Raw genomic sequence first — 12,834 nt, 5'->3', positions numbered from 1 at the left:
TTGTTTTCAGTAGGTCTTTAATTTGTGTTCTGAAGATGAACGAATATCTTACAGGTTTGGAACGACATGAGGTTGAGTAATTAATGACAGAACTTTTTTGGTGAACTAACCTTTTAACTTAATGGCTATTTTTATGTTATGTTACTTAGTTGAATACATTAAAATGAGACACTGAACATACCTACTAATGATCTCTTACTTATATTACACCAAGGAAGTAGAAGGTTTCCTCCCATTTGTAACTGTCTGTTCCAAGTGTTAAAACTATGACATTCTCTGTCTATATGGACATCACAGAACTAAAAGCTTTGCCTCTGTTTGGGGGGAAAAAGAATGCAAAGGAGGCATTCCTACCAGAAAAAGTCGACAGAAGCATGAGCTATCCTCTCCTCTCCCACACGTTATCATTTCCCCCTCTCCCCGAGTTCATAAATTCAGGGCTGCTCAACAGGACATTAAACAGATACCCTGCCTGCCGTCTCTGACCCCAAGGCTGCCTGGACTACCACACCACTGACGTAGCCTTGCAGGTGCAGGACACGTTCTCACTTTGTCTCTCCCTCTGACACACACACACACACCCACACACACGCACACGCACAGACACACTATCCTGCTTGCTTACAAACCACACCAATTCACAATTAGACAAGAAAGATGGCAGTCACTAAATCAATGCATAAACACCAGCAGTGATGTACTCTAGTGGATCTCAAAAGTCAAATGTCACTTAAATAAAGAGTTTCCTTATGGTTTAGTGTGTGAATGTTGCATTAAACCAGTGTTGTTTAAGGTACTATTTCATATTGTATTAATATTTTGAATTAGTTTTAGAATTAATATTTAGATTTTAATCATTTTGCTTTTAGTTTTAGTAATCTTGTCTGTTTGTATTTCATTTTCGTTAGTAATATTTAATGTTAGTAATATTTATTCATCTTTTAATGTCTAAATATTTTTTATTTCAGTTTTAGTTCTTTTAGAACATCAAGTCAATTTAAAAAAATATATATTTTAGTTTAGTTTGATTAAAGTTTATTTTTATTTCAAGCATTTGTTTTTATGTTTTAATTTGAACTATAATAATCCTGAATAAAACTGAACATTTTAGAGTTTAATCTTTCAAAGAAAATGTGGAATGATAGATAACCCTATTTAGTAGCATTAAAGTGCAGACAAAAACAGGAATCAAGTCAAACAGGTTAAAGTGACCTGCCGTAAGGAAGGCATTAGCAAGTGCTGGAATTCGTTCATGCAGACAGTGTGTGAAGTTGTCTTTAACTTATTAGGTCCAACATGCCATAAAGCTGATCCAGTCTGCAGAGGGAGAGGAACAAGTGAAAATGCTTATTGACTCTGGCAAACATGCAGACACAAGAGTGACTATAGCCAGATCTCCTAACAGATTGCCCTCTGAGGGTTGTTTCAATCTATTCAAGAGGTATTGTAATCCAGGATAAAAGGCAGAGGGGAGTTGTCAACCTCAGGAGGTGGAAAAGCTTAGATGGATGAAGAACAATTTATAAATCAATAGAGAATACTGCAACAGATATTTTAAATATAACAGTCAGTTTAAACACAATTGGTAAATGCACCTTACTGTATTGTTGTAGGTTATGAACATTATATTGTTAAAATCCAACAAGCAAAACCTCATGGAAAATGCAGTAAAAAAAATTAAACAAAATATTGTTATTAGTGCACTAATAAATATAATTTACTGGCATTGTTCAGATATTTTGAGGTTATTTAGTGCAATAGCTGATGTTACAAATAAAGCATCTCGCATGTGTAAAGTCAGACGAACTTAACTGGAAAATGAATACTACGGTTAAAAGGTTTGCGATTCTGTTCAATTATTTAAAATAATATGTTTATTCACAAAGCATGCATTAAATTGATTTAAAAAAAAGTGACAGTAAAGACATTCACAGTATAATAATACAAAAAGTCTGTTCTGATTCAACGAAAATATGAAGCAGCACAATGTTTTCAAAATGTTTTCAGAATTGATGGTTCTAAGAATAGTTTCTTGAGCAGCAAATCAGCATATTAGAATGATTTCAGAAGGATCATGTGACACTAAAACCCAAAGTAAAGCTACTGAAAATCATCTTTACCATCACAGGAATAATTGACATTGTAAATTTCAGAATATCACTGCATTTTTGATTAAATAAATGCAGTTTTGGTGAACATGAGACTGCATTTATTTCATCCAGTAATAAAAAAAAAGATATTTAAATAATATTTACACAGGTCTAATATTGTGGTATCTTACTTTTGATAAACCAGCCGAAAAGTACATAAAAACTAAACAAAAAACTGATCATATTATGTCACTCCTACAATCTCATCCTGTCTAAATGGGCTGTTCATGCCCACAACGAGCTGCAATGGGCTTTTCCCGTTGAGTTAAAGGACTCGCGAGACCATAGGGGAGGTAAAAGGTCAGTGCTGGACCAGCAATCAAATACAACCTCCGGGTAACATTCCTAAAAGCATTATGCCTGAAATCCAAGAAATGCATGAAAAAGAAAAAATATTAACCTTCCTTGGCAAGCCCATCGCAACTCCTGATCCACCTGCTCAGCAAATGCTAGCAAGAGAATCATAATTGCAGAACGTTCATATCATTTTATATAGTTGAGAGGTGGTCAGCAGAGTTGGCTGGAGTGGGTTGTTATGAAAACTGACATAAATATTAGTTTCCATATCCAAAAAGAGAGGGAAACCCCTTGGAAACATTTGGTGATAAAAAAAAAATAAAGTAAAGTCCACACTGATTAAAGTGAACACAACTTGCTTCAACCTGATGGAAACCAGCGCACTGTCTAAAGAGGGCAAAGGAAAGAGGAATCTTTGTAAGATTATTATGAATTATCAAACAATGTGATACTGTGGGCTATTGGATACAGCTGGTGGGACAAACAGAGTGCTTTGCACAGCAGGTTCCTATAAATCAAAACCATCTGGATAGCTATCCCTGACCCACTGAACATCTCTGCTTTAAATAGGACTCATCATAAGTCATTTTTCTTCTTTTAAAAAGATAAAGGGCTTAACCATTTTATTCTACAATATAATATAAAATATCCTTCCTTGTATTTACACCTCATTACACCTTCAATAAGATTAGACAATAAAACTATTAAAGTATGTTGCCCTTGAGTTGAAAACATGATTTTCTATAGATTGTGAAAAATGTAGATATAAATAAAACACTTTGATATAAATAAAATGTACTAGATAACATTTAAAGATGTTTTAGAAATTGGTCTGAAAGCTCTATTAAAGATTTCAAGTAGACAGTAAACAAAACAAACAATTGCTGAACCTAAATCATTTAACAGGTTAATTGACTATTTTCAGTGCTGTACTATACCAAGTTATTTGTTCTTCTATTGTAAAGCTCTCAAAATGGGAAACATCATGAGACACTTCATACTTAGCAGGGGACATACAAAATGAGCAATAACACAGCATACCTGCTGCCATCCAGTGGTTTGGTCAGTTAACACGTTTAGTGTGCTATATGTGAACTGAGGTGGTTTGGCAATCATGTCACACACTAAGGTCAATGTGCCCATCTCTAACTGGACTCGATTGGAACTTGAAACTTTTTAGGAGATATCTGCCTCAGTAATATGAAAAAGACATTAAAGGGGGGGTGAAACATGCATACTGATCTTTTTACACTGTTAAAGACTTGGAATCCCATACTAAACATGGACAAAGTTTCAAAAGTTAAGGTGGGCGTTTGATGGGAGTATTTCTTTGTCAAAAATACTACTTCCGGTTAGTCATAAGTTTCGGCAAGTTTTTTGAGATCATGCGTCCCCTTTGACGTTAATGGGGGCGGAATTTCCTTGTATGGGCCTTACGGACAATTCTACCGGAAGAGCGTGAGAGAGAGAGAGGGAGAGAGCGAACGTAACAGGCTACGCCCATCAAAGCGCTGGCTTGTAGGATGCGCTGCACAGGTGATGTGCACAATTAACAATGTCACCAAAAAAGTGCGTTTTTGGTTGCCAGACCAAGACAGTCCTGCACAGATTCCCCAAAAACCCCGCGGTAAGGCAACAGTGGATGGAATTTGCTTTTCCAGATCAGCAACTGAGTTGCGCGAATGTTTATATCTGTTCGCTGCATTTCGGTGCCGACTGTTTCATAAACAAGGCCCAGCTCGACGCCGGATTTTCCGATCGCCTAATGCTGAAGGATGGAGCAGTCCCAACGATAAAGGTCCCAACGTTAGAACCGCAGGCGGTGAGTGAGACTGCTTCAAATGTCTGTGTTTTTGTCTATGCTCATCAAGTAGCCCAAACATGATCACGTATAGTTAATTGATCAATGGAGCATGCGATGTGTAGTGCGTGTACATTTGTTTAGCTGGCCACTATATGTGTAACTTTATGTTTGTGTATTGTAAAAGCACTCCAAACAACAATACACAAAGAGTGGGGAAATATGTTGAACTAAATAAGCGCGCTTCTTCATTCAAATGCGCTACTATTCCGTGTCTTTCTATGTAAACACTAACTTAGCCTGCCGTGCAAAACCAGTCCGCTTACTAACGTTACAATTGTCTACACAAACCACGCGTAAACACACACACACACGTGCACAACTGCACTTCCCACATGTACACCTTCAAAGACAAAAATACGACGATATAATTCAAGTATAAATATGTAAATAACACAAGTCGCTAAGCATATTATATAGTTAGTGTATAACTTGTACCAGAGACGTCCTGCTCTAGTCGTTTTTTGCTGCTGCTCCTGTTCAACTGCAGCCTCTGGGTCTGATTCCGGATCATAGATGTATGGCTGTATCTGATTAAAAGCCATATTTTTATTTTGAATAAAGTTTTTTCCCGCTGTTAGGGATGACACAGCTTTACGACGCACTCAACACAATAGCAGCGGAGCGCACACGTCATTATTTAGCTCCGCTCACACGACACGCCCCCACCCGCTCTGCTTTTTCTTTTTTCGGAAAGACTCGGAACAGCGCATCTTTCTTATATAATTATAAAAAAAATAAAGACTTTTCGGAGATATGCAGGATGCAATGCTACTCTATAGGTACTCAAGATTGACATGACACTGACTGAAACTGAGTGTTTCACCCCCCCTTTAAACAATTGGCATTTTAAACAATACGACTTACAGCAGAACTATTAAAGACAAAAAATCATTAATAAATCCAGATATTCTTTAGGGAACTATGATAAGTAGATTTTTTTTATACCACACAATAAAAAGGTTACATTTGTTATCATTTACACTAAGCTAGTGTAATAAGACTATACAGTGTTAAAAATCGACCGTTATCAAATAAAATAAGATGTGTTTGTATTCTTTAGTTTGCTCAGGCAGAGTGCTTGTCTCAATAACACAACACACTCCTGAGTCCATTAAAACAGTAGCACCTGTGCCGGCCTCGGCAGATATAAGAGCCAAGGGAGCCTCTGGCCAGACTGCAGATTATTGCCGTTATCTCTGGAGAAAAGGGCACAGGTTCTACAATAACAGTGTCGGCGTATGGGCTCCCCGTTTCCCATAAAGAGTCTATTGAGCACAATGCTCAGTGACATTCAGAGCCTGGTGAAAAGCGGCCCTCTTTAAGGTCATCAGCTTGACCGTGCTCTCTCTCTCTCCAGGACATCTGCAGTTGGGTCGCTGTTTTTTAATAGTTTACACCAGGATTTAAAAATTGCAATATGTACGCTACCATTTAAACGATTTTTTGCTTGCCTTGTAAGAAAGATTAATACTTTTATTTAGCAAGGATGAATTAAATTAATCAGAAGGGACAGTAAAGAATAAAATAAATGCTGTTCTTCTGAACTTTATATTTTTCACAGAATCTGCATCACGCCACCAGTTTTTAGTATGCAGAAAAACTATTATTCTTCAAAATATCCTCTTGTATCCTACAGAAGAAAGAGTAAGAGTAAATGATTTAAATTGCTGGTGAATGATCTCCATAGTTTTAGAAATTCAAATAGCTTCAACCAAAGTATATGTAAATCTAGCTAATGAAAGATTAAAATTAAGCAACTATAAAAGTACAAATAAGAAAGTTGTATCTAAAGTGCCAGGTTTAACATAGTCTTTCTGACTAGGTGTGCACTGTGTGTAAAAAAAATAAAATAATAATTTTTAAAAAATTGAAAATGTTCTAGTGACTGATCACATCAAAAATTTTCAGTTGGCCGAATTGACTTTTTTGTGTGAATTGATGCAATTTAATTCACAGAAATTCAATTTGGCCAACTTTTTTTTTTACAGTGTAATAATCTGAACCGTATTTTTAATGCTTAACATCTGCTCCTGAGCTACATGGCTTTTCCATGAAGTCAATGCACTAGAAGCTGCTGTCAGGGGAAGAGTGGTGGCCCATACAGCCATTTTCCACTGGGGTTTTCCTCTTGACCTAGGGCCAAGTGTAAAAGAGGTAGATTCCCAACAGAACTTTTCTTCATATCCCCTGCATTTGTTAGAATGTGTTATGTCCAATGCTTCAGATAGCTGTGACACACTCACCCAACCTGTGTACTAATCACTGCTACACAAGTTACATTAGTTATGTTTATAAATGCCTTGGCAACCAAAACTGAACACAGCTCAGTCTAAGATACACATTTTGCCTCAAGAACTGTATTTGGTGCTTGGTATTAATTATGGAAATAAAGTCATAGACTTTGAGGCTGACCAAAACCTAAAGTCTTAAAATTAATTAAAATATATATAAATATATATACAGTGCCTTGCGAAAGTATTCGGCCCCCTTGAACTTTGCGACCTTTTGCCACATTTCAGGCTTCAAACATAAAGATATAAAACTGTAATTTTTTGTGAAGAACACAAGCTTGCATGCATGGACTCGCACGCAGACACTCACACAGTGAGCACTAGCACGAAAAGCGCTATACATACACAAACACATATACACAAATATTTAGACACACACAATTAATTTACAATTATAAATATTAGGGGTGTAACGATACGCGTATTCGTATTGAACCGTTCGGTACGAGGCTTTCGGTTCGGTACGCGGTACGCATTATGTACCGAACGGTTCTTGGACTAATTAATTAGATTTGGAAAATAAAAAAAGTGTGTGAAATATAATAATATGCGTTCAACAAGGTAGCCCAATAACCAAAACGACATAACAGGCAATGCCCCTGACACCGCTGAAGCTTGTGAAAAAAACAAAACAAAACACCAAATATGTTTTAGGCTGCTCAGTCAGGTGCTCGCTTACTCAGTAGGCTACGCGCTGAACGCTCGTGGCAAAATGGCTATTGCGTTTAACAAACCAGAAATAGAAGATCCTCCAATAACCAACAGGTCTGGTGTTTGGGTGAACTTTGGATTCTTTGTAAGCTATGATGGTGTTGGCAAGAGTGATGGACTAAAAAAACAACGGTATGTCGCATTTGCTGATGGTACAGCAGCGGGAATAATTCATGTCATGTCAATCAACTCATTTAGCCTACGCCGACAACAAGACGACAAAAAGGAGAAACAGCCACAAACTATCCCCGCAGCATTTAGACAGACATTACCAACTTATTCAAATGGCCAAAGACATCACCGCGGCGAGTGGTCCATTTATAGCCGCGGATATGAGACCTAACGCCCGTTTCACACATACTCCGTCTGCAGTGCGTGTGCGGTGCGTATTTTTTTCCGTACCCATGTTAACGGATGGCTGCGGATGCTGTCTGTCAGTCCGTTCCAGGTGCGGTGCGTCTGCAGCAGTGCACGGATCGTTTTCGTACCGAGTCTATTTTTTGCTGCGCTGCGCTGCGTTGCTGCATTAAAGTGATAGAACATTGTTCGCATTATAATAAACATGTACTGACGCGAAAATCTAGTAATTTCACCACAGATGCATATCATCTAAAAAAATACTCTTGTTTCAAAGTCAACACATGGCTTTTTTTTCTCAAGTAAAGCAACAAAACGACACCTTACCTGGCATTTAGGTTAAAAAAGTGCCATAATGGAGAGCACTCGTACTTTCTTGGAGGTGAAAAGCAAAGTTCTTTTTGACCTGTAGGATTTCTTTTAAAAGGGTGTAAAAACGAAAGAAAAGACGAGAGTCGGCTGTTTTTGAATAGACTATTGTAAGTTTCTAATTTAAAATGTTTGTGATTTAAGGCTATAAACTATGTTTAAATGTTTTGCCACTTGTGTGAGCTAAATCTAAAGTATATAAATATGAATAAATTAATTTAATAAAATGTTTAAATGTAGTAGGCTACGTAACCTGACTTCTATTAAAGAGTAAACAAAGAGAATTGGAATTCTGATGAGGCATGTTCATTAAAAACTTTTGGATTTTAAATAAAAAATAATGAATCAATGCTGTGTTTGTGGCATGCAACAGCGGATCAGTTTTATTAGTTTTAATAAAAAAATTGTAAAAAAAAAAAGGTAATTTATCTGCCAATTTTTTCTTTTTGCTGTATCTAAAACATACCGAACCGTACCGAACCGAACCGTGACACCAGTGGGTCCAAAACTTTGATGTGTCCTTCCACAACGGGTCGGGTCTGATATTAGTAGTGTGTAAAAAAAAAATGGATGTATATATTGTATCTATAATAGTTATATATAACTATATATTACTATATATAATATAACTATATATGAAAAATAACTAATATATATATTTCGTAAAGGGTTAGTTCACCCAAAAATGTAAATTATGTCATTAATGACTCACCCTAATGTCATTCCACACCCGTAAGACCAACGTTCATCTTCGGAACACAGTTTTAGATGTTTTATATTTAGTCCAAGAGCTTTTCTGTTCCTCCAATGAAAGTGTATGCACACTATACTGTCCATGTCCAGAAAGGTAATAAAAACATCATCAAAGTAGTTCATATGTGACATCAGTTAGGTAATTAGAATCTCTTTGAGCATCAAAAATACATTTTGGTCCAAAAATAACAAAAACTACGACTTTATTCAGCATTGTCTTCTCTTCCGAGTTTGTTTTCTATCCGCAAACAAAGATTCAAACGATTATGAAGCGTATGGATTCAAAATTCGGATCAACAATGTCACGTGATTTCAGCAGTTTGTCAGTTTGACACGCAATCCGAATCATGAACCAATACGCTGAGTCATTAATGACATAATTTTCATTTTTAAGTGAACTAACCCTTTAACACATGTGTGTATATAAATGTACATATTTATTTTACACAGAACACACATACAGGTTCTTCTAAAAAAATTAGCATATTGTGATAAAGTTCATTATTTTCCATAATGTAATGATAAAAATTAAACTTTCATATATTTCAGATTCATTGCACACCAACTGCATCTCTTAACTTTCTCTTCACAAGATACCACAGATTCTCTATGGGGTTCAGGTCAGGAGAGTTGGCAGGCCAATTGAGCACAGTAATACAATGGTCAGTAAACCATTTACCAGTGGTTTTGGCACTGTGAGCAGGTGCCAGGTCGTTCTGAAAAACGAAATCTTCATCTCCATAAAGCTTTTCAGCAGATGGAAGCATGAAGTGCTCCAAAATCTCCTGATAGCTAGCTGCATTGACCCTGCCCTTGATAAAACACAGTGGAACAACACCAGCAGCTGACATGGCACCCCAGACTATCACTGACTGTGGGTACTTGACACTGGACTTCAGGCATTTTGGCATTTCCTTCTCCCCAGTCTTCCTCCAGACTCTGGCGCCTTGATTTCCGAATGACATGCAAAATTTGCTTTCATCTGAAAAAAGTACTTTGGACCACTGAGCAACAGTCCAGTGCTGCTTCTCTGTAGCCCAAAAGTGGCTTGACCTGGGGAATGCGGCACCTGTAGTCCATTTCCTGCACACGCCTGTGCACGGTGGCTCTGGATGTTTCTACTCCAGACTCAGTCCACTGCTTCCGCTGGTCCCCCAAGGTCTGGAATCGGTCCTTCTCCACAATCTTCCTCAGGGTCGGGTCACCTCTTCTCGTTGTGCAGCGTTTTTTGCCACACTTTTTCCTTCCCACAGACTTCCCACTGAGGTGCCTTGATACAGCACTCTGGGAACAGCCTATTCGTTCAGAAATTTCTTTCTGTGTCTTACCCTCTCGCTTGAGGGTGTCAATGATGGCCTTCTTGACAGCAGTCAGGTCGGCAGTCTTACCCATTAATGCGGTTTTGAGTAATGAACTAGTTTTTAAAAGCCTCAGGAATCTTTTGCAGGTGTTTAGAGTTAATTAGTTGATTCAGATGATTAGGTTAATAGTTTGTTTAGAGAACCTTTTCATGATATGCTAATTTTTTGAGATAGGAATTTTGGGTTTTCATGAGCTGTATCCCAAAATCATCAGTATTAAAACAATAAAAGACCTGAAATATTTCAGTTGGTGTGCAATAAATCTGAAATATATGAAAGTTTAATTTGTATCATTACATTATGGAAAATAATGAACTTTATCACAATATGCAAATTTTTTGAGAAGGACCTGTATAAATTAAATCAGCACAAACTTATATTTTGGATGAGATAAATCATTGGACAGCCCTAACACAAAATATACTAAGTATGATATTATCTTGCAACATTTGGGTTAAAAACATAGCTAATTTAATATAATATAATACAATTGTATGATATAAAATACAATTTTGAAAATTTTGCCATTGTAGAATCAGACGTCCCAGACTAGCATGTACTAACAGAGGAAAAAAGACTGATATTTGTTCACATTTTAATTTACTTATTTATATATTAAAAATACAATTTTGAAAATAATATATATTGTAGCTATATTTGAAAAGACGTATTTACAAATTAAATAAATATATGTTGAAACATAACTTTTACTGTAATATATGGTAATAGAATATAGAATAAATATGAATATAAATATATAAACGTTATCTATATCTACTTTTAAATATATATATATATATATATATATATTTTTTATATTTATATTTCAATATATAAGTATATTTCAAAATATATTGTATATTTAGACTTTTGTTTTTGCCAAGTGGAAACTTGACCCATCCTACCTGGAATGACAAGGATGAGCATTTTATGAGGGTTTGAGCCTTTGCTGACAGCATGCAGGTCTGTTGGTCCATACTTGAGCAGCTCAGTGATTGCACCTCTACAGTAGACATACTCCACAGAGGCATCCTCTCCGGGTTCCTCGGATCCGGGACTGCACATCACATCAACTGGATCAGCTCCACACAATTTCGGGCCTAAGTAAAGAAACCAGTAACTAATTATATAAGCTACATATACCTTAAATCAATACAGCCAAATCACCAATGAACGAAAAATGTTTAGCAAAACCAGATACAAGTACTTGATATATAAAATATATATTTAAGATCATTTAACAACGTGTTGACTGAATGTACAGTAAAAGACAGCTGAAATTTTTTTAATCAGTCTGTGGAATCAAGTAGACTCAATTAACGTTTTTATCACTTAAAGTGGTCTTTAACATTTGTCCATCATATAAATGCTGTCTTGCTGGAGTATTAGGACTTCAGCACAACAGCTGGAGCAAAAGTCACTGGCACAGCATGAATACAGCAGTTCTGCTGTCTGATGAAAGTCAACCTCTGACATCTAATGACTGAATGACAGCTTGCAACACACACTGCACATTGGAGTTTAGAGTCTGTTATCTTGTTTATTCCTCTGGTTGTATCAGTTCAGGCTCAACACATTCATAGAGAAACAATAGGATAGAATAAAATAGAATGCACGTAGGTAGTAATTTACATACAGGCATCACTTACAGCTTTCGATTATGTTAAAACAAAGCTTGTCAGTGTAAGCTGTAAATAAATTGTGTAGTATAATCACTACTAAATCTGTAGCTTATAATGCTCCTTCATTACAATTACCAACGACTTTACACGCAATTCCAAAGCTTGTCACATTTGAATGACTATATGGCATTTCTTACCAAAAGACGATATTCTTTTGAGTGTTTGTGAGCGAAGAAAGCTTGTAAGAAGAGATGTATTGACATTTACCGGTAATCTTCTCAAAGCTACCATAAAGCAAAGTAGCGGCGAAACGCTTCTTCTTCACCTTCACTTCTCCTTGATGTTGTAAAGTCTGCGAACCAACGGTGGTTTATCGCCACCTAATGCACTGTATGTACGGATTAATCTACACTTATTAGCCTGTTATTAGCTGGTGAGAAGAGTGTTAACTTAAATATTTAACCTTCAAAGAAAAGAGTGTTTGAGAAATTGTTACTTTTTTTACACCAAATACATTCATTCATTATCCAGATGCACTGAAGCACCTAGAGAAAACCCAAGCTTTTGCTAGTAATCTTATAATGGGCTGTTAGATCTTCCATCAGGACAATGATGCAACAAACTAAATCAACAGAAAAATGTGTCACTGTGTACAAAATGAAGCTTCTGCCATGGTTTTCTGACCTGAACCCTACAGAAAAGGAGGGGATTAAACTGAGGACAGGAAGCACTAACATGGATCTGGGAATCTAAAGGATCTGGAGAGACTCTGTATAGGAATGCTCTCTAATCTCGTCAGGTGACCTCCAAACTCATCAGGCATTATAGGTGAAAACTCAGAGCTGCTATCTTGGTACATTGCAATTATTGGGTGCCAATAATTGTGGCCAACATGAAGAAAAACATTTATTTCATAATGTGCGAACATTTCTGGAGTTAACTGTAATTCACATGAGAAAGATCATGTGGTTGAAGTGGTTGTATTTGGAGCCATTTTGTGTTACATAAAAATCTGCTGTGCCTTTAGCCTCCTTTTATAGGCCTACCTTTATACATAAT

General features: G+C 36.6%; 1 protein-coding gene across 1 annotated transcript in view; it reads right to left on the bottom strand.

Moving 5' to 3' along the window:
• The window catches only part of ldah (lipid droplet associated hydrolase), a 51,876-nt gene extending 39,764 nt beyond the window's left edge, over nt 1-12,112 (bottom strand). The window contains exons 1-2 of the mRNA XM_067455234.1: nt 11,973-12,112; nt 11,059-11,253 (exon numbers count right to left, since the gene is read on the bottom strand). Of these exons, the coding sequence (XP_067311335.1) occupies nt 11,059-11,253; nt 11,973-12,066 (289 nt within the window). The 5' untranslated portion in view covers nt 12,067-12,112. The remainder of the gene's footprint in view (nt 1-11,058; nt 11,254-11,972) is intronic.
• Nucleotides 12,113-12,834: the final 722 nt, after the last annotated feature.

This window comes from Pseudorasbora parva, chromosome 10, assembly GCF_024679245.1.
Source record: "Pseudorasbora parva isolate DD20220531a chromosome 10, ASM2467924v1, whole genome shotgun sequence".
Lineage (NCBI taxonomy): Eukaryota > Metazoa > Chordata > Actinopteri > Cypriniformes > Gobionidae > Pseudorasbora > Pseudorasbora parva.
The sequence above is the reverse complement of the archived record's forward strand: the minus strand, read 5'-3'. Positions and strand labels throughout refer to the sequence as shown.